The sequence below is a fragment of the Varanus komodoensis genome, unplaced genomic scaffold, assembly GCF_004798865.1.
Source record: "Varanus komodoensis strain SLA01 unplaced genomic scaffold, ASM479886v1 scaffold48, whole genome shotgun sequence".
Lineage (NCBI taxonomy): Eukaryota > Metazoa > Chordata > Lepidosauria > Squamata > Varanidae > Varanus > Varanus komodoensis.
This window is the reverse complement of record NW_025336059.1, coordinates 3,968,399-3,990,775: the sequence shown is the minus strand read 5'-3', so window position 1 is coordinate 3,990,775 and position 22,377 is coordinate 3,968,399. Positions and strand designations below refer to the sequence as shown.

Genomic DNA, 22,377 nt, shown 5'->3' with positions numbered 1-22,377 from the left:
GAGTGGTAAACTGCATGCTTTACATGAAGAAGGCTCTGGATTAATTCCCTTGCATCCCCAGGGAGGATTAGGAAAGACCCCTGCCCAAAACCTTGAAGGGCTTCCGTCAATTCGTGAGCAAGGGTCTGTCTTGCCGTGTGTTTCTAAGAAAGGATCTGAAATGCTGTTCAAAGCTCAAACTGGCAACAAAAGAGTCTTCCAAGCTTCTCATCACACAGATCCTCTTGCCTCACCTCTGAAGCTTTGCACACAAAGGAATCCTCATTTTTTTCCTACAGACAAAAGCTAGAACTGAGCTATTTAAGGCAGCCTTTCCCAACCTGTGCTGTCAAGATGTCTTGGACTACAGCTCCCATCAGCCTCATGGTCTGTGGTCAGGGAGGGGAGCCATAGCTTCTGGAGGGCATCAGGTCGGGGAAGGCTCCCCAGGAGAAAGCAGCTGAGCTGCCCTTTGATGCCCTGAATTCTTTCTCAGGCAAGACAAAGAAGCGTGGATCAAAGTCAAGTATGTGGAGAAGCAATTCTTGAAGAAGCTGGCCACCGGCGAGGCCCTGGCTGAGAACGAGCGGAAACCTCGCCGCTGGAGCGCCAAGAAGTGCCAGAGGCGCAACAGCTCCAGCAAAGCGCCCGCGGCACGGCGGAAGTACCGGCACGAGGCCGGAAGCGCATCTCCAGCTGCACACTCCTCGGGTGAGCACCCCCTCTGTCCAGGGGGCCGCTATGTGTCTGACGTAGAAAGCACGCATTAATTCACCTTCCAATCTTGTGTACCGATTTGTTTCCCAAACGCACCCATATTAAAAAGAGAGAGAGAGAAACTTAGGGAAATTCCTCCCTAGGGAAATTCGCCTGGCACCAGCTTTGTTTTCCTTTTGGCACCAGGCAGATATATCTTTTAAGGAAACAATTAGTCTGCATGCAGTGGCTCTTTTTAATTGCTTTTCTAGATGTTTTAATGTGTTTTTATTCTGCTAATATGTTTTATGCATTGTATAAGGTCTGGGTAATTTTAGGCGGCCTATAAATACATGTAAATAAATAAATACAGATAAATTTAATGAGCTCGGCTTTATCAGACCAACGGCCTGCTATTCTGCTGTTCTATCTCGCACTGGCCTACCGGGTGTGCTTCCCCCCTTTTTAATTTTTTTTAAACAGAAAAAAACATAAATACAACATAGCACAGCAATATTACATACCAAAAATGCAATAATTAAAAAGTAAATAATAAAATGCCCCCACCATCCCGGAGACCAATACTACCGCCTCTTAATTCACGTATTATAACAAGAATATGTAATATACTTCAATTATATCTATATCCCCTCCAGAAATTCATATAATCTTGCTTAGGTTTACAACCTTTGCCTTCTGCCAGTACTGCTTTTACAAAATCATCCCAAATTTCATTATATTTATCGGCTTTCATTAACCCTTTTTTAATTTTTGCGTCTGTCGTCAGTTTATCATCCATTACCATATCCTATATTTCATTATGCCATTCGTGCCTTTGCAAAACCCAGTTCTGTTTCCGCCGGATGGTGCTTTATTCTGGAGAATACACTGGGGCATTTGGGCCCCTTCCAATTCTCTTTCTGCCCCACCAGTTTGGTTGTGCAAGCAGGACTCACTGCTTTCTCGGGGGAGGTTCAGTCCTTCTGGGGATAAGCCCCAAGAAAAGGAGACACCATCATTTCCGCAAGGACGTAGGTCAGCGGAGCTCCTTTATGCAACCTTTGGCCGGCTGCCCCCATCTGGAAACAAACATTTCCACTGGGTTCTGCTGCGTTTACTCGCTGGCAGGGCAGAAAACAACCAGTGGGACAGAAGCTGGATTTCGCCCACTGGATTTTTATTTTGTGGGTCCTTTCAGAGTTAAGATCTTAATGGTGTCCCAATATTGGGACTGTGTTATGTACATTTTTAACTGCCCAGGGCTCCTGATGAGAAAGGCGGGAGATTAATAGTAATATTGCATAGCAGTGGTGAATAGCATACCTAATATATTATGGGTAATTGGGAGCATTTTGAAAATATTAAGATGCCAGTGGAAGATAAATATCTGTCTTTACGCGCAGCGGCCACCCTCGAGAGGAAGTTTCGGCGGGATTCTCTCTTTTGTCCTGACGAGCTGGACTCCCTTTTCTCATACTTCGACACAGGAGCCGGAGCGGGACCACGCAGTAAGTACTGCCACGTTGCCGGCGCTGGTTGTGTACCATTCCCCTTTGCTGCTGCTTGGCCATGAGCCTCGGGGTACAAGAACAGCAAGCTGCATCGGCCATCTCTGTGCACGTTCTCCTAGCCCCGAGTGCCTGATCCTGCCTGAGCTTGGAAGCTAAGCAGGGCCGGGCCGGGCCGAAATCTGGAGGGGAGACTTCCGTCCTGCACTTAGCAGGTGGTTGAACCCAATGGCCTGCTAGGCCCTTTCCGGCCGCAGGATTCCATGAACGATTCTCTGATATGTGGGAAACGCTGAACAAGGAGACAAGGAAAGGGGGAGCTATTCTTCCAGAGACCTGATCCAGCCAATTCCATCTGAGTCTGGATTTGAGGATTATCAGGGGGATTAAAACCCGTTGCATGGAATCACGGCAGGTAGCTTATTTCCTGCGGAGCTGGAACACGACTGGCAGGCACACATCCTTCTGGTTTCCAGACTTCCCAGTCCACTGGCCATTGGCGCCTATCTGCCTAGAGACCCAATCACTGGACATAGGCAGGAGATGATGGTGAGGTCAAAGCCCCACCAAACTTGGCCCCCGGAGCAACAATTGTGCAGGGAGGAAGCAGTGAGACCAGAGAAACACGTGTATGTCTTTTTTTGGCCTGTTTGCTGTCTTCGATAAACTGTGTCTTACCTTCCACACATGTGGTTTCACCTCTCTTGGATTGTCCTCAACCTAAATCAAGCAGGCTTGGCTGGGCCAGTTCCCTGGAGTAACACGGGAGGAATAGACGAAGATTTTTCACTGACCACAGCTCATGATCCTTCCTTCTCCTCCTCCTCCGTCGCACCTTTTTTATTTTCCCTTCCAGGCGGTTTCCACTTTGCTGGCCGGGCTTCTGCTGGTTTTGGCATCTTTTTGGAACCGGCCGGCTTTGTCCCCCCCCCCCCCACCTCTTCCTGCCTCCTCCCTTTGGCCCTTTGGGGCAAGCCAGGCCCGTTTAGGCGGCTGCCTTTTTCCAAAAGACACCCCCCCCCACGTGCCTGTGGCAGCGAGCCGCCCCTGATGCTCCGTCCACCTTCCCCTTAGGTGGCAACCACGTCTCGGGGCAGCACCCCCCGGCGGCCGGCCTGTGGACTGACAGCGCCAACGGTCCAGCTTCACGCAGTTCGCCGTTCCTCCTGGATGGAGGTAAGGGGGGGACCGCAGCAGGGCAGCCATGCAGCCAGCTCTGGCCGGCAGCCCCGTGCTGCGAGGGGCTCTCACAGGAAGCGCTGCGCTGGGTGGCTGCCCGGCTCGGGTTTGGGAGCGTCTCCAGAAAGAAGGGACTGTAACACTAAGTGTTTCCCTGATGGAGTCGATTCTGTTCCAGAAGGGTTTGGGGCGAGGGGTCCACCCTGCGCCACATGCCCTTGGACAGGAGCTTGATGCCAGGCCTCACATAGGGCACCGTGGGGCTTTGATGCCTTTCCACTCACAAAGACACCAGGTGCCCTGCAGAGGTTTTGGACTACAACTCCCATAATCCCTGGCCACCAGCTATACTGGAGTTGTCGTCCAAAGTGCCTTGCCCGCTCCTGTTTGACCTTGCAACAAATGGAAGAGAGAAGGGGAACGGGGGGAGGATGGGGATGATGGGGGGTGATGGACCAGAATGTCAAGGCGCTGCCATATTAAAATGCACATGCTCCACCTCTTGCTGGCCCCGCAGGTCTGAGTAGTGACAGTGGACTTGGCGGCAGCACCGACGGAAGCACCGACGTCCTGGTGTTCGGCTCCGTGGTGGACAGTGTCACAGAGGAAGGTAAGGCACGGGGTGACCTGATTTTTTTTAAATGAGACATGTTCTTATTTATCAGTAATGGGTTTATTATATTTGCATTCTGCCTGTTTTCCTGGTCCATTCCTAGCTAACAGTGCGGGTGACAACTTAGAAACGCAAAGCAAAGCTGAACTGCTGCTTATTTTTTTTAAAGTAAATTTTATTATTATTTTCTACAAACTAAAAAAACTAAAAAAAATCAATCATCAGAGACATCAGACCTGCTGGGTCAGCCCCCTATTATTTTTTTATAGCAATCCATAGACATATTCAAATCTACGCATAGTCCCGTTTCTCTAGCCAATAATAAAAAGAGTTCCAAGTTTGACAGAAATATGTGTCCTCTTTCTCCTTCAGAGACAAAGTCAGCCTGTCCATTTCAGCACAGTCCAAAATCTTTTTTAAAATCAGTTCATCAGTGGGTGGTTCTTCACTCTTCCAATGTTGGGCAAATGCAATCCTTGGCGCAGTAATTACATGTAGAATCAGATATGTTGCTTGTTTGTCAACATCATCAGACACAATGCCTAATAAAAAGACATAAATATTAAATATTTAAATGTTCAAATCTTCAGATATTAAGGACAGCTGAACTTCTGCTTAACGGAGCCTCTTCACAACAGCTGCAGCAGGTTAATTCTTTCTGCACCCTGCCAAAATCCTCCCCTGCATCCTAGCAATTCGATTTTGTTGGGTCTGGAGGCATTTTTCCTTGGAACGCCTTCCAGGGACAGGGTGGTGCTGGTTCTTTGGGTGCTGACTGGGAGGGCTGGTAAATTTACATACCTATTTATTTAAAATTTTTGTATATGTTCCCATCACAGAAGTCTTGGGACGGTTCACAATAACAACAATGAAATGAAATAAAATGCAAAGTAGCACAGCATCCAATATTAGATGTAACGCCACAGATTAAGATCAATTAGCAATTAAAATGGTGGGGAAATAAAAAGGGTTTCGTCTGGCACTGAAAGGAAGGAAGCGTTGGCACCAGGCGAACCTCTCTGGGGAGCATGTGCCACAGTTGGGGTGCCAATGCAGAGAAGGCCCTCCTCGGGGTAGCCACCCTCCGGACCTCTTCCAAGGACTGCTCCTGGAGGAGGGCCTCTGGCTCAGCTCTCAAGGGGTGGGGGGCACATAGGGGAGAAGGCGCCTCTTCAGGTATCCCGGGCCCAAGCCGTTTAGGGCTCTATAGGTCTTCACCAGCACCTTAAATTGGGCCTGGACTTCAATTGGTAGCCAGTGTAAGTGACAGAGGACTGGCAGACAGAGAGATGGCTGAGGATGCAGTGTTGATCTCAAGGCCGCCTTCTCCGGATGTTCAGGCAGGCCCTGGGAGCCGGCAGGGTCTGGAAGTGCTAGGGACATGGGAGGTGAGCCTAGTCAGATCCCTGAGCCCATGATGCACTACCAGGGGAGAGGAGCCAGCCAACTAGAGGACCTTTGCAGATCTAGGAAGCTAGCCCCTCTGCACTAAAGCACAGCTGGGGAGTGTGGAGTACAGGGTTACTGAGAAGGAGGGCTCTAGGAAAGAGTTTTTTACTTTGTGCATGCTCAGAGATTCTTCCTTTGTTGGCGAAAAGCTTGCTGGATGTACACTGGAAATAAAGGGCTTTTGCCAAAGAGCCACCTGAAGTTGGAAAGGAAGGAGGAGGGTACCCAGCATGTGTGTGTATATGTAGGAAAGTGGCTCCACCCACTTAGATCTCTGACTCCACCCATCCCTGCCCAGCCGTGGCTCAGGCCACACCCACCCAAGGCTCCAGCCCCTCCCTCTAAAGACTTTTGCCCAAGAGAACAGCAGCCCATGGACGGGGCGGTCCCTTGCCCGTATTCTAGCAGAGGCGTTGCAAATGAGAGGGTGGGGTTATGCAGATCACGCAAATATCAGGTGGCTCTCTGGAGATACCTGAGCAGGCCTGGCTCCACGTGATGGAGCCAATCCGGGCAGAGAACAGCCCTGTGACGAGGAATAGAAAGCCACCTCAGGTGCAAAGAGTCACTTGGCATTCGAGAAAGTCCCATGGGTTGATCCTTGTCTCATCCCGGCCGTTCCCCCCCTCTCCCCCCACTTGGCTTTCCCCTGCAGAGTGCGAGATTTCAGAAGAGTCGAGTGGAGAAGCCGAAATCGAGCAGGAGGCCTCCGACGCAGAGGACTTGCGGGAGCTACACCCGGGCTTGCTCGCTTACAAGGCCTCACGGGCGCGGAACCTGCCCGTCATGGCGGAAGCCTTGGCTCATGGCGCGGACGTCAACTGGGTCAACGACGAGGACGAGAACAAAACCCCCCTGATCCAGGCCGTGATGGGGGTGAGCAGAGCCCGGGTGTGCCGGTTGTCCAACCAGGCGTTGCCCTCCCAAGCAAGGCCTGCCATTCCAAGCTGTCATGGCCCTTGACCGCCCGGCGCTTGCAGAGTTGGCGAAGCCCCGTTCCTTGCATTCTGACCCTCCCTCGCCCTGCTGGAGCTTTGCTGGAGATCGCAAACGCACCTCTTTTTCTCCATCTCTGGCAGGGCTCCTTGATAGCTTGTGAATTCCTCCTCCAGAACGGAGCCGACGTTAACCAAAGAGATATCCGAGGGCGTGCACCGCTGCATCTTGCTACATATTTGGGCCACACTGGGTAAGTTACGTGTTGCATGTCCCGCTGATCTTTGGACACACGCTCTGGATTCAAGGCCCGGTGGGTGCGAGATAAAGCAGAGAAAAGCTCCACGGCTGCACCTGCCCATCCCTTGCAGGAATCCAGCTCTTCCCACCTTCTTTCTTGGTGACCTGGCAGCATTTCCTTAAACTCTCCATAGGATTTCGGGTACAGCTCCCAGCAGCCCCAGCCAGCATGCCATCTGGGGCCAATAGGACTTGTAGTCCAAACCCAACTCCTTATCAGGTGAGGCAAGAAGAGAGAGCACCCATTCCAAGTTTTAGCTGATGCTTTGGCTCTGTTATTCCTGGGTATTATTTTTTCTTTAGAATTTTATTCTTTGCTTCTGCTTTTTAAACTCTGGTTTTATCCCTGTTGGACATTTAAGGGTTTGGATTCCCTTTTTTACAATCATATAGTTTAAGTGTTTCTTTCTTGTGATCCACCCAGGGAACTACCGGGGGACCTAAAATTTAAAGCAAATGAATATGGCACATGGTGGGCATGTCATGAGCGGAGCCGGCTGGTGCCGGAGGTCAGACTAGATGGCCGGGAGGCCCCTTCTGACTCGCTCTGTTTCTGTGTTTCTAATATAGGAGGTCCAAACTCAGCACTGCATAACATTTTTCTCCCCTACTGCTGCAAGGACTTTGGTGAGTTCGCAAGTTTTTCCTCTGATTTCTCGTCTTGTCTTTCTTTTTCTGCGTTCGGCAGTCAGGTCTGTTTATTCCTGAAAAGAGGAGCCAACCAACACGCCGTGGATGACGATGGGCAAGACCCTCTCAGCATCGCGGTCCAGGCGGCCAACGCCGACATTGTTACCTTGTAAGTGTATCGGCACCGCAGTGAACTAGTCCATGTCCAACCCATTCAGTCCAAAGTCATCCAGTTTTCACATAAGCTTGTAATTATTTCTTAATCTCGCATACGTGCACTATGGCACTAATTGTCCTGCACCCTGTCCCTTAACGATAGTCGTTTAGGTAACTTTTTTTTTCTGCATGCCTCGTTCCCTAATGTTTGTGTTTTGCATGGAGCTCTCTAGCTGAGACCTGCACAGCGGACCTCAGAGATGGATGACCATGTCTTGATCCGCCTATTAGCTTGGAAAGTGTGAATTCAGAGAGTTGGCTTGAAGATGCAAGCAACACCACGTCCTCCCATCCCTGAGACAGCACGGAAAGGCAGTGTTGTCTAGTGGCTAGTGTGTTGGACTGGGGGTCCCACATAGCTGGATTCAAGTCCCCATGCAGCCATGAAGCTCACTGGGTGATTCTGGACCAGTCGTAGACCCACAGCCCAACCTACCTCACAGGGTTATTGTGGTGAGGATGAAATTGGGAGGAGAAGGCAAAATATTTATTTATTTATTTATGTAAAACATTTGTATACCGTCCCATCACAGACGACTTGGGATGGTTCACAGCAGCAATAACAAAACAGAATAAGAAGAGAAGTAAAAGTGGCACAGCATCCAGTATTACGCATAAAACCACAAATTAACAATTAAAATATTGGGAGAATAAAAAGGGTTTTGCCTGGCGCTGAAAGGAAAGAATTGTTGGTGCCAGGCAGACCTCTCTGGGGAGCATAAGTAAGCCCCCTTGAGTTCCTTGGAAGGAAAAAAGACAGGATATAAATACAGTCTATGGATAAATATCAGAAGGCATTATCTCCCCAGTCCCACTTCTAACTCTGGCACAACACTTAGCTTCCCTTTGACAGCTGCTTACAGTTCAGTCCTAATGATGGACGTGGAACTTCAAAGGCATTGATCAAGGACTGGAGCACAAGGGCAACCCTCAGAAGCAAGGAACAGTCCAAAAATACTTCTGTGGTTGCTTCTCACCCATAAAGCCTTTTATAGCCCTTTTATAGTCCAGGAAAACCAGCCTTAGATGCTCAAAGCCAGTCCAAGCCCTTTTACCCCTAGAAGTTGTTCTTAGCTGACAAACAGCTCCCCACACAGGAGCAAAGGAGAACCACGCACTCCGGAGACAAAAGCTCCCAGTTTGAGCCCAGTGCCGATCTTGGCCAATTCCCAGGAGTAGGTTCTAGTACGGTCTTCCCCAGAGGGTGACTCAAGTTGAAACATTCCTTTCCTCCTCCTTTTCTTCCCGCTCCAGGCTGCGTCTGGCTCGGATGAACGAAGAGATGCGAGAAGCCGAGGGTCCGTTTGGTCACGCAGGTCAATATTCTGGCAACAGCCCCACAGAACTCCAGTACAGAAAATGTATACAGGAGTTCATCAGCCTTAACATAGATGAGTGTTAGTGACGACTTTCACCACTCTGACGCCGCCACCGCCGCCGCCTCCTCTTTTGGGCCGAAATTTAGGATACTGCCTGAGCCCAGGAGGACAGAAAGGGATGTAAACAAACTGTCATGCTTTCTTGGGGTGGGCGGGAAGCTGTCGCTGAGGAAGGTTTCGGCTCAGAAAGCTACGGGCGGATTGTCCGAAGGCCACACAGAAAGAAACGGGGGAGAAGGAAGGAAACAGGGAGAGAGAGCCCTTAAATTAAATATATGTAAAATGTTTTTATCTGCTTCCAGAGCGGGCTTTTCTTTCAGACCCTTCGCTTTGGAAAAAGATGGATTGGGGCTTTGGCACAAGTGCTGTCTTACAGCTTTGCGAAGGTGAAAGGCCAGTTGAGTCAAGACTAGAAGAAGCCTCCTTCATGCCCCGCTCTGCTTTTTTGGGTTTCGAATAGCCCCTTATTTATTATTTGTAAACCTCATCTCCAGGAACAAAAAGGAGTAGAGCCTTTTTCGGAGCAAAGAGGGAATTGTAGATATATGGAATTGTACATATATATATATATTCTCTCTCTCCCTCTCTCATCCCATCTCCTCCATGCATGCTCTTTCCAACGGCAAAGGCAGTCTGCTTGCCATGGGACTCCAGGTTGGTTCAAGCGCCGGTTGTTGCGAGAAAAGCAAAAACGAAACACACACACACACACACACACACACACAATAGCTGGTCATTTGGGGTGGAGCGCAGCTGCCCAGACTGCTCATGGACTGGGTTTAGCAGGGGCGATGTGTTTGCTGCGTCCTGGGCATGTGCAGCAGCTTTTGGACTGAGAGGCACGCTTGCCCCAACTTACATGCTCTCAGGTTTAATGCCAGCGAGGGCTTCCTCCGTTTGTCTTGGTGATTCGGGGAAGTAAACAGGGAGGTTAGCTTAGCTGGTCAAAGCCATAACTCAGCCGCTTCCAAGATCGGGGACGCAATCCTTGTAGAGTGAAGACAGATGCAATGTATGTATTACGGCCTCACTGTGTTCCGTGCAATCGTACTATTTCCTGGGGCTCTGAAGACAGAGCGGGCTTCTGCACCGTTTCAGCAACAAGGCACCTTCCATCCAAGGTCCTTTTCTTAAAATATGGTGCTGTAAAGTATGGAGGTATGAGTGACGAGTCAAAGAACAATTTATCTGCAGGGACCTACCTGTCCTGCAGAATGACTTTGGCCTAGTTCTTCCCGAGGTGGCCTACCTGTCCTGGGATGTACATATTCTGACTACAGGTAGTAGCCCAAGTAATGGAATACCTTTCCATATAATAATTATGAAATCCTTGCACAAAGAATTCTAGCATATCAGGGAGTTTTCAGTCTAAGTCTTTTCCCTGATGCGCTAGTTTTGTAGCTGCAGTCTGAGTTTTTGTTTTGTTTTTGTTTTGAAGATTGGCGCCACATACATTACTTCTGTTTGCTTTTGACAAAACATTTGAGGAGGCTGCCCGAAGGCAGCGGGCCTGTGGAAAACACACACCAAATTCAGCCATCAGGCAAACTGTGAACCCAGAAGTAAACTGGACACATGCTGATGGTGAAGACCCCGGCTACGATTTCTTTTTCAATAGTACATCTGTCTTTGCCCTTCAAAGATTACGTCGGTCTTCACCCTTAGCTGTAACGAAGTGCTGAGGCTTGGAAGATGATGCTCATCGCCGGCGATGGGTTTTTCTTTTGGTTTTTGGTTTTGTTTTTTTTGAAGGAAAACACACACACACCCCAGGGAGAACTATAAAGTCACCCTCTTCTACAGTTAACTGGAGCACATAAAGGGAAGGGATTTGTACTCCTGTGATGGATTTCCTACTTAAATATTTCTCCCCATTTCGGAGAAAGCAGATTTCGACATCTTTGCATGCATGCCCTAACAGAGATGGTGGTCCCCCACCCCTTCACCAATGCATGACCATGGAGGGCTCAGAAACTCCAAATTTTTTGGATTCTGAGCTTTGGGATTTGGGGGGTGGGGGCAGGGCTGGGTGGGGAGGGACTAGTTATTTATTATGCTTTCTGCTGGAGCGGGACCCGTTTTTACTGTCCGGGTAACTCTGGGGTTTTATGGTCCTTGTCAGACCGGGGATGTTGTTCTAGACCTAGAATTTCTCTTGATGATCCTGCAAAACACATGAAGCAGTAGGTAGCCCGGGCAGGGCTTTTGGGTGGGCCTTGCTGTCCCCGCCCCGCAATGGAATCCTAGAATTAGGCTCAAAACCAGCTTTCCTTCAAGGCAAAGGGATGAGATGGGGTTGTTCCCATCCTTGTCCTCACATTCTCTTCTTCTGTTTGCCCCCCACCCCACGAACTCCTAAGTGCCCCACTGGGGGGGCTCCCTCAACTCTTCTGGCTTTCCCCTCCCTTTTCACTCACAGTCTCATCTGAGCGCTCTCTTTTTCAGCCATAGCTGAAGTCACGTGTCGCTCTGAGCCCTTGGTCAGGAACGGTTGGAGTCCCACATTGTGCAGGGGTTGGACTGCAGGGTCTGTTTGGCTCCTTCCAGCTCTGCTCTTCCATGATGCTAGGGCAGGAGAACATCGAGATCCAATCTGAGATTTGGGCAAGAGTGAGATCTCAAGCCCTCCCTGGGAAATCTTGGGGATGTGGGTGAAGTTTAGGAAGCGGGTTGAAGTTCCATGCATCTCGACGATACCTGGTTTTCTTCTTCCAGGAGTCCTTCTGGAGAAGCCCTACAGGATCATGTAGTGTCAGGGGAGGAAAAAAGGGGCTTCTGCAATCAGTTTTTCCAGGAACAGACAATGACTTCTTTTACCAAGCCCAACCTGCGCTTTCATTTCTGCCAGCTGCCAGCTGAGCTGGACTTTGAGCTGGACCCCAGTTGCAAACAGGGAAGGCGATCCTTCCATTTCCCAGCTGCAGCTGTAGCTGCCATCTTGGCCATGCCATGAGCCCCTGACTGTCATGTGACCCCATCCCCTCGCTCATGCCCAGGGCTCCTGCCCAACACCCTTCCTTGAGTCATCTGGGCACGTGACTGCCTTGTCCCCCGTGATGTAACCTGAAATAGCCTGACTTGCGCAACACGCACACTTAACTGGTTCTCCCCCATGATGTAACCATGCCCGGTTGACGTGGCTCCAACAAAGCACATCTTCCTTTCTCTCTCAGCTCCATCTGCAGAATCACACCCTGTACCCTTGACTCAGACACTGTCCTCTCCATGGAGGACTCTTCTCCTAGACCTCACCTCTGATGGAATCTATAGGAACAGGTCCACCATGCTACCAGACTGCGTATTTAGAAGGTGGCTCTTCTGCCCCACTTCCCCTGGTTCCTTCACTGGGGCATTGCAGTCCCCATAGAATCGCCTCCTTTGTTTTCTGGCCTCCTCGCAATGACCCTGTGAAGTAGGCTAAGTGATGAGTTGAAGTGATGAGTTGATCTTAAGTTTACTCAGCAAACTTGGTGAATTTGGGCCCAAATCTCTGCTGAGGATCTTCCACTGTGTTAACTACAGCACGGTGCTGGTTCTATGGAAGGATTTGGTACCACTATCCATTGAATTAGAAATTAGAAACCTCTTTGGAAGCAGTTTTGCATCCAGGGCTTCTCGAGCTGCTTGCCTCTCTGCACAGCTCTTTCCATTCCATGGGCAAATTTTATTGGGTTTTTGGAAACGCATGTGTTTAGCAGAAAAGGGCGTGAGAATTTCACCTTTCCTCCGTTGGAGGCTTGGATTCTTCCCTGTCTAAGCTGAACGTCGATTAAAGTTGTGATTATGCAGTGCCCTTTCCCAGGTGTGGCAATCCGGAAGCGTGATTCCTCCTCAAAGCAAGAGCATGTGACTCTCTTCTTTCCATCCAGTCAACCTGTCGAAAAGGCTCTTTCGCAAACTGTCACGATTTGTGATCTCGTCAGCGAAGGGTACAAGCCACACTTGTTCAGGCTGAGAAAAGTTCTGGGTGTGTAAACATTTCTCACCTTTGGCCTTGAGACTGCCTCAATCCACTTTCAGACTCGACAGGTTGGAGAGCTGGACTGGGCAACCCTTGAAAGAAGCACCTAGTGAAGGATCAACACATTTGGATGCTTGGAAAGGCAAGAGAATCATCTGGCCAAGAAGGGGAATGGGGCTAATTTAAACTCAGTGAATTTCTTGCCTGCTTCTAATGTGGTGGTCAGAAGTTGGCCAGCCAGGGGCTTCTTCTGGGGGCTTCCAAGATGCATTCTTTGCACATATTGTTTAACTAGTACTGCAGTTTGTGCTACTAAACACCTGAAAACTACACGGCTCTCAGCTACTGTGCATTGGTCAAAACTAGCCTATTTGTGCTAATTGGCCAATTTTGCACCCATCTTCCTAGAGCAACATGGCTTTTGGGTGCTCGCTTGCACCCAATTTCACGAGCTGTTAAAAACGTGTGCAAATTTCAATCTGTTTTCAAGACAGACGTCTGTGAGCTGGCTGAGCTCTCACACCTCAGCAGGTCAGTGCTGGAACAGAGCCTGCAAATGAAAATCTGGGTGGGCGAACTGCAAAAATGCATCCGATTTTCACCCCACCCATTCTTCATCCTGCAACTTTGTCCAGGTGAGGATGGAGTAGGCTGTGATTTGAAGTTAACTGAACCCAAGCAGGGCTTGCTGAAGCTAAACAGCTGCAGGGCCAGCCAGCGTTTGGAGGGGAGACAGGTGGAGCTCCCCTGAGTTGCGCAATGGAAAAAGGTGGGCCACAGATGTAGGAAAAGATGCACTCGATAAGAGAAGTGGACTTTGTGGCAACCCAAGCTCCCCAGGGCCGGTGTGGTTGTTTGCATCAACTTTCCCAGTAAAAGCGACATTTTTGCATCTGTCAAATCCCATCAGTTCCCCTTCTCAGGGAATCCTTGGCGTGGTCGTCACTGGGAGGAGGCAAGAGACCTTGACACCTCTGCCTAATTTTGGGGGAGAGGCAGTCAGAGCTGGGATCCTTCCCCAGGTTTAGCAGAACCTCAAGCTGTCCTGTAACCTATATCTTGAAACCACAAGCCAGGAATGTCGTCTTGGCTCTGTGAATGGAGGAGCATGTATCCCCCCCAGGGATCGGTACGGGGGTTCTGTGCTGCCGGGGGGGGCAGGGGGGCAAGGGTGGTTGGGGGCTTCCCCTTAGGGCTGAATCCCCGAATCTTTCCCCTGGAGTGCCAGTTCTCTGGGAAGCCACTTTCCTGCAGCGAATGGGCTCTTGCTGAAATGCACACCCGAGACGCAGCGTCGCATTGGATCCCCCGGCCGAGCTGGCTTTTGGCTCATGGGTGCTTCCCCTCCAGCTGCCCCCTCGGATGTTTTCTCCTGCGTCTTTCCCCCAAAATCTAGTGCCCTCCCCCCATCCATGGACCCCTTTTTCCAAACAAGGGAGCCCTTAAGAGACAGTGCCTACATTCTCTAGATGCACAGATCTTAGGACGCATGTCAATTATGGGTCAGTAAGCAAATGAAATGGTTCCACTCCCCCAGTGGACTAATTTTCGGTCCCTGCGCTCGCCTACCAGTCACAGCCAACCGTGTTGCCCATCACAATCCAGCGCTTTGAACACCTCATTGGACTACACTTCCCATGATTCCTCGGAGAATGGGGCGGAGGAGCCATGACACTTAAACTGGTCTAAACTGGCAGCAAGAAAACAATGCTTTACTCCCGTATCCTCTTGTTTTGTGATTGCGGCTTGTCCAGGAGTCCGACAAATCGCCTCAGCATCCTGCTTTATATGCAGACTGCCTGCTCGTCTTTCCTGAAAAATGGTTGGGGGCTTTTTCTCCCCCCACCCAATCCTGACCCTCTCACACAAGTCCATAACACACATCACAGTTTTGTTGGCATCCAGGGCAGAAGGTTTCTCAGCATTTGAAAAAATGCAGAAAGTGTACAGGGACGGTACAGATAAAATTTGGTGACTTACTGCTTTTGGCAGAACCTTCCTTTTTATTTAAAACAGAGACTGCATGCCGGATGAGGCGGTTTATATATTTAAGATGTATCGGTACCTTCTTTAAAGTCAATGTAAAAAATCAACTTTGTGCACTTTTTCCTACTTAGCAGTATTGGGTTCTTTTTAAAAATATATATTATTTTTAATGGTCTTTTTGTTATGGATTATGTGCTGTCTTTTTAAAATGGGTGACATTGTTAAGTATTTAATTTATTAGTGAGGAAGCCCTGGAGGACCAAGTGCAATGACGTCTCTCCACTTAATTCGCTGCAGTTTAGCTGCACCGAATGTCGGGATTTTTATTTTGTGAAGTTGCTAGGAAGCGGGGTTTTTTTTTAAGGATCCAGAAAACTTGCCTCTTTTGCTATGCCCTTCTTGCTTTTTCTTTATCCCTTTGCTTTGCTTTTGATGCACAAGCCTCAGGGCATCAGATGCCGGACCTCGTTTCTAACGACTCTCTGCAGTTCCTATAGGAGAATCGTTTGGGCTGCAACCCTCTGTTTACTTGGTGAATGATGGATGCTTGGTGCCGATGAACTTTTTTCTGTCTGAATATGCATAAGATCGTACTCGAATTTTATTGAATTTAATTTCCTCTGACATCACTAAGATTTCAGTCAAGGCTAATTAACTTCTCCCATTAAATATACGGCACCTAAGTTCAATATACTAGCCTGGATTCAAACCCCGTATAGCTTTCTTGAGATGAAAAATGCTTTAACAAAGGGTTGGTTGGTTGGTTGATTGATTGGTTGGTTGAGATTTTGGAATAAGTTGGATGGGCTGTTTTTGTTTTCCATTAGGAGAGAGGGAAAGAGGGACGTCAGGAGAAACTGTGTATCATTCCAATTTTCTGTGTGGGAAAAATGTAGGCTTAACATACATGTTTTGGCTGGTTTCTACTACACCTGCTTTCAGTGCAGATGGGTTTTATTGCCGGTTATATTAGCCTATTTGAAATATCTCCTGTCAAATCTCCTTTTTTGACCTCCCTCCTGTTTTCTTTTCTCTTTTTAAAGAGTTGGTGTTGCAAATGTGATAACAGAGTCGGTTGCAACTGCAGATTTGCTTTTGTGAAGAAAGCTGCGCCCTCCAAACTTAGAACATTTTTCAGAATTGCTGTGACACCTTCCTTGGTGGTTGATTAGGGTTCTCATTTTAGACATGGAGAAATTAGGCGCAGAGGCTTTGAATAACCTAGAAACATTCTACTCTACTTCGCTGGCCTTGGCTTCTTGCAAACAGTCCTTGTTCTTGCGTCTCCCTCTTGTTTTTAGTGGCTGTACTTTGGCTAAAGCATCTTCTGTTGATATTAGCAGCGCTGATGTCCTGTGGAAGTGATCCAGTTAAAGCGATGATGTATTTGATCTTTGTTGTGCCCCTTTCCTCTTACAAGGTGGCGCACCATGCTCTCCTCTGCTCTCTTTTATCCTCACCACAACCCTGTGAGGTAGGCGCTGCTAAGGACTGGGCTGAAGTCACCTGAGTGGGGACTAGAACCCAGGTCTCCCGAAGCGAAGTCTGAAAAGCCAGCTCTTACGATCGAGGTAGAAAGCAGGGTCCACCGAACAGCAATTCTGAGTAGTGTTGGGGGCAAGAGTTGGCGGGAAACAGGCAAACGTGGTGTGATGCCCCCTTTCTTCCAAGGGCAAACCGGATCTGGGTGCAACCGTTGTGTGGCTTGTGGCTAATGGATGCAAATAGGTGTAGTGGATGGCAAATCTACAGAGGTGTGGGTCCGTGGCTTGCGGGGGAAGGACTGCAATGCATGGGCAGAGGGAAAAAGCCATACTATTTGGTACGGTCACCAAAACACCATGTGCTGTTTGCATAGGAGCTTAATTTGGAACCTCCTGGCTCTGTTTTGTGGGTGTCCTTGAGCAGCCCTGAGGAGGTATGGGGTACATCCCTGAAACCTCATCCCACGATGAAAAAAAGGAAATGCCACAATTTGATGTACAACTAGATGTTGCAAATTTTAGAAGAAAATGGAACCATTCGCAGGAAAACCTCTCTTTTCCTGACTTCTGAGTTTTGTTTGTTTGTTTGTGGGCCTTTACATCTCCATGTGCAACCAAAACATAACCCATTCAAAGAAACAGTATTGCTGTCACTTCCTATTCCAACAGCACTGGCAAAAGGTGTATTTGGTGTGTTCCCCGCCCCCCCCCACCTCTTTGCTGAGTCGGATCGACACTGCTCAGTCCGCAGAATCTTGTCGCGGAATCCTTTGTCGGCTGTGCCAGTTTGGAAGCGAGTGGGCGCTTGGTTTGCTTTTTGAAGGCACTCTCCCTCTCTCTGTGGCATCTCAAAAGCTTTCCCCGTCAGGGAGACTCGCTTGAGCTTTCCAAACACGCCGTCTTCCTGCAGGAAAGTTGGGGCACATGGTTTGGATGGATGTACACCAAGGCCAGGCGCTCTTAGCCACTGGGGTAATTTTTAATCAGGCCCTGCTAAACTGGGGGAGAAGCGGTGAGTGAGTTGGGCTAAGAGGCAGCTTCCTGCCATGATGGAGGAAAGTTCCTCTCTTGTAAATACGTTCCGGCATACGGTCCACTCCTCGGTCACTCTGACCTGCTTTTCCAGTACAGTCTTTGTAACCCTGGTTCTTTTCTTCTCCCTCCCTCCCTCCCTCAAACACGATCTCCTCTGCCTTTTTGTCTACGTTGCTGAGGAATACCGGTGGATCCAAACTCTCTGTATGTGATGAACTTTGTAGGATTTTAACAAAAAACGAAAACACCGACCCAGAGGCACCACCCAAACCCCCACAACACAGAGAGGAAAACTCCAGAATAAAACCTGCTGCTCTACTGTCTCACTGCCCACCCTCTTTCTCCCTTTCCTTCTCTTGTTTCTTGAAATACTGTTAATAAAAATCTAGAGTAAAGCTTTTTACCTCCTCTTGCTTTGCTTCTTGTTATTTATGTTGTGATCTCTTTGCCTCCTTTTCCCCCTCCTCCTCTGTATTAACTCTCAAAGTTTGGGATAAAGATCCAGGACAGCTTTCCCTGGGCTGTGTCCTCCAGGAGTTTTGGACTACACAGTCCAGCATTTGTGGCCTTGCTAGCTGGGGCTGATGGAACCCCAAAACATCTGGAGGGCAGCTGCTTAGAAAAGATGGCTCAGAATAGTGCATTCAGATCCCAAAGTGTTGCTACTTTGGCCAGGGTTGGCAGGAGAATCATTGTTCACAGAATTAGTGCCACATGCAACTTTTTCCAGGGATGATGCATAGATTCAACTATGCAAAAGGACCATAACTGTTGGACCTGCCCAAAAGATCTGCTCAGGGTCCGGTCCTGCAGGCCAGGGCAGGAGACCATGGGGCCTTCCAGAAGCTGAACTGCACCTGCCATCATCCCCTGCTGACATGGTGAAGGCTGATGGGAGTTGCACTCCAACAAAAGCTGGGGAGCACACCTTCCCTACCCCAGCTGTGTACAATGACCTACTTGCGAGAAACACCGATCCCTCTGAGAAGATGCAGTTGGTTTTCCACAGAAGCTTGGCTGAGGCTTCCAAGCAAAGTAGAACCAACAACAACCCTTCTGCACCACAGGCATACACACTGTCACCTCCCAGAAGCTGCTGTTTTGAGGTATACTGCAGCTGAAGCTGCAGGCTTTATTTAGCTATCACAGAAAGTGACAGATCTCTCCATGATTTGACAGGTCCCCCTTTAAAGCCGCTGAAGATGGGAAATTGAACTAATTTCAGCCCAAGGGCTGAGTTCTCTGTTAGAGAAGCCCTCGGGCCTTCATTCCAGTGGTGGGTAAGATGAAGGTATAGGACTAGTCATCCTGGCTGGGGATTTTGGGAGTTGCAGTCCAACACATCAGGATGGCACCAGGTTAGGGAAGGTGAGTGTTACCTTGATGCTGTCGGCTTTCCAGGGTCTGTCCTATGCTCTGTCACCAAGCTATGTTCCTTTCCTAAAAAAAAATAATACAAAAACAAGTTTCCAGTCCTCATGATTCTGAATAAAGGACTGGTTCAAAAAATGTAGGACAAAATTGCCATGTGCCCAGTCAGTTCCATGGTCCATCTGACTTGGTATTGCTTCTGGTGAGGAACATGCGTTCCTCCAGATGGCACTGGATCGCAACTCCCCTCAGCCCTAGCCAGCATTGCCAGTGGTGAGGAATGATGGGACTTGCACTCCAACAGCTATACAACCACACAGTCCCCATTCCCAATCCCCAGTTGTGTTGGATGATGTGTCTCGTTATCCCAGCTGGCATGGCCAGTGGGTGCTGCCCCTAAGCCAAGCCTGAGCGTAGCCCTTGGGACTGCAACTCTCACTACTGCCTGTGGCTGATGGGGGACGGAGTCCCCGGCACCAAGCAGGGGAAGGCTACCAGACCTCAGCATGTGCTGGATCATGCAGCATGGGCTCCAGTCGGGGGATTCCACTCCGGGACCAGAAGGGGGCAGTCCACGCCCATCTTTTCCACCCGGCGTGTGCCTCAAACACACCTAGCGTGACTAACACCTGCGGCTCCACCTTTCTCTGGACTCCTTGATGCCGAAGAAGCCCTTTCACACCTCCTCTCTCCCCGTGGGTGGGCCTTCTCCTCACTCCCCTTTCCGCCTCTTTCCTCCAGCCAAGAGGACTTGTGGGGTGAGCATTAACCCAGTGTGGGAACCCAGAAGCAAAGCTTCCAGCACGTGCAGGAACGATGGAGGCTGGCAGCAGGTGCCCCAGAGCAAACGGTGAGGGCAGGCACGCCTCTGATGCTGTGGTGATCATTACTGAATTCATTTCTATACCGCCCAACAGCCAAAGGGCTCTGGGTAGCTTACAAAGCGCATTAAATATATATGTGCATATATGGACCGCAGGTGGCGCAGTGGTTTAAACCACTGGGCTGGTAGATCGAAAGGTCGCCAGTTCGAATCTGCACAACGGGGTGAGTTCCCGCTGCTCCATCCCAGCTCCTGCCCACCTCGCAGTTCGAAAGCATGCAAATGCAGGTCGATAAAAAGGTATCGCTTCGATGAGCAGGTAACAGCGTTCCGTGCACTTTGGTGTTCAGTCATGCCGGCCACACGACCACGGAGACCGTCTGCGGACAAGCGCTGGCTCCCTCGGCCAGGGAACAGGGATGAGCACCGCCCCCTAGAGTCAGGCGTGACTGGACGTAACGTCAAGGGGAAACCTTTACCTTTTTTATATATGTATATGTTTTGTATTAAGAACATATTAAAGCATCAATGATTCTGATTATGAAAGTCATGGCCCAATTTCCTGCCCAAAGAGAAGGGTGAAAGGCATCTGATGCAAGGCAGGAGGACCCGGCATGACTTCTTGCCACTCCAAACATTTGGTGGGCCAGTTTGGCCATCCAGAGGTTTTGCCCATGAGGTGATGCTGAGCCCCTTGTGGGAGAGCAAGGCCCTGTGCCTTCCTGCCCCCTGGAACTCCCCCCTTCCACTGGCTCCGAAGACGTTCTGCCATCTCCGGAGGCCGGCTGTTGCGGAAAGGTCTGTGCTGGCTGTGATGGCGTGCCGAGGTCCCTTGGCAGTCAGACGCCTTCCCCAATCTTGGAACGTCTGCGCTCCCCCAGATATTCCCAGGTTTCCATTCTAAGGAGATTTCTGTCTATCGTGCCAGCTGCTCACAGGGAATTTGAAAAAGTGGCTCAGGGATGGGGCAGGAATGAGTCAGGCCAGTCTGGAATGCAAGCATGGTTCACTTTCAATGCACCTCTGTTGAGAAAAGCACCCTTTTCCTGCCATACCTTATTTATTATATTTATATCTTCCCTTCCCCCCGTGATGGAATCCCAGGGGTTTCCTTGCAGTTCCCAAGTGGTCTGCCCTCCAAGCCCAGGCCGGGCGCAGACCTGCTTAGCTTCAGCTCGGTGGATGCCTTCTGTGCCTTCAGGCCACGCTCTCAGCTCGGGCAGCAAAGGTGGGAAATGCCTCGGAGCCAATGGGAGTCAGCCTAGCCTGCCTTGCAGGGTTGTTGTGAGGATAAAACAGTGAGGGAGGGTTCTGTAAGCCACTTTGGCCATCTTCGGGAAGAACGGCAGAAGAGAAGAGAAGGAGTGTTGGAAGATTGGTTTGCCTCACGGTGCAGTTAGGGTCCTGCCTGCCAGCAGGAGCAATGGAGGCGTGTGACTTTGGAAATGTTGTTAGTTATCAGCTGAGCAATTGCTTTCAAGAAGGGGCAGTTCCTGAGCTCGCTATCACCATGTGCCGAAATCCCATCTCCATCACTGCAGATGGAGAGCCGCAAAAGACACAAACACACACCCACAGCCTCAGTGATTGCAGGGAAGGGCTCTGAGACAGCTCCACCCTTCCGATGGGTTGGACTACAATTCCCAGCATGCCTCAGCCAGAGCATGGAGGCCATTTCACTGCGATTGCACGGTGGACTGCACACTTCAGTCGTCGTTGCTGAACTCACTGGGGGCTAGAATGATGGTGAGTATGTTTTGCTCTGCCCTTCCTTGAGTAGCTCAGGATGGCCCCCATGCCTCTCCCCTCCCTTCTTATCCTCACAACAACCCTGCAAAGTCGATTAAGCTGTGGGGGAATCCACAGCACACGCTCTCCTTGGGAGCTTCACATGGTTTGACCCGGGCTCAGACAAGCTTTCTAACAACTCCACCATGCTGGCGCTCACGTTGTGTGAAAGGCTCCTCAACTCGAGGTCAGAGCACGATCGGTGAATTCGGGATGCTTGGGAAGAAACGTGGAAAACGGGATGCGAGAGCGATAGCGCCTGAGGACTTTTATGGCCGTGCTCCTTCCAGATTCCCCCTCCTTTTCTCCATCACTGCAGAGCATCTCCAGTTCTTTTATTTCTGAGACAGAAGGCCGGAGCAGCTCAGCACCCGTGTCTTCTTTCTTCCCCAGGAGATGCCACCTACCTCGACATCTTCAGAGAGTTTTCCCACATGGCGTCGAACAATCCAGAAAAACTCAGCCGCCGCAGTCTGCATTTCAGCCACTCCTGCCGATAGCCCTGGCGGGTGGCGTTCCCGTTTCTCTGGACGGTGGAAAACCCTTCCAGCTTCAACAGGACGACTGAACGGTGGGCCCCGCAGGACTGAGCTGACAGGTGGCTGTGAACGCCCTGCCCTCCAAGATGGGAGAACACTGCAGAATTGTCTCTAACCCTACCATAGCGTTGGCACTGGGCCCGGCGGTCCCCATCCCCTCCCAAGTTTCTGCGGATGGGTGGCTGTTTCCCCTTACCCCCCGATATTTAAGCAGGATAACAGCCTTGCAAACCTTCCTGTCAGAGTTAGGAGCCCTCATATCATGGCTGGTGATGTGAAGAAAGGAAGGAATGCAAGGAAGAGGTGCCAATGGATGCAAGGGGGGGAGCAGCCATTTTGAAGGGGGCTGCGAGGCCTGGCTCAAGACCTGTTCTCAAGAGCAGCAGGGGAAGACAGCTGGCCTCCAGGCCTCCCCGTGGGCTTCCAAGAGGCACTTGGTTGGCCCTGGTGGGCTACATGGACCTTTGATCTAAGCCAGCAGAGAAAATGTGGCTTCTTGAGAGCG

At 50.0% G+C, this 22,377-nt stretch overlaps 1 protein-coding gene across 6 annotated transcripts in view; it reads left to right on the top strand.

Annotated features, from left to right (window-relative positions):
• Window positions 1-22,377, top strand: part of ACAP3 (ArfGAP with coiled-coil, ankyrin repeat and PH domains 3) — a 118,407-nt gene extending 96,030 nt beyond the window's left edge. For 4 of the 6 annotated variants that reach the window (XM_044445527.1, XM_044445528.1, XM_044445531.1 and 1 more), the window contains 9 exons: window positions 476-690; window positions 2,079-2,183; window positions 3,258-3,359; window positions 3,880-3,972; window positions 6,080-6,300; window positions 6,504-6,613; window positions 7,349-7,459; window positions 8,761-8,822; window positions 21,727-22,377. In XM_044445527.1, coding sequence (XP_044301462.1) covers window positions 476-690; window positions 2,079-2,183; window positions 3,258-3,359; window positions 3,880-3,972; window positions 6,080-6,300; window positions 6,504-6,613; window positions 7,349-7,459; window positions 8,761-8,822; window positions 21,727-21,833 — 1,126 coding nt within the window. In that variant the 3' untranslated portion in view covers window positions 21,834-22,377. Of the gene's footprint in view, window positions 1-475; window positions 691-2,078; window positions 2,184-3,257; window positions 3,360-3,879; window positions 3,973-6,079; window positions 6,301-6,503; window positions 6,614-7,348; window positions 7,460-8,760; window positions 9,187-17,575; window positions 17,858-21,726 lie in introns of those variants that run through there. The other 2 variants (XM_044445532.1, XM_044445530.1) reach the window with 2 other exon arrangements.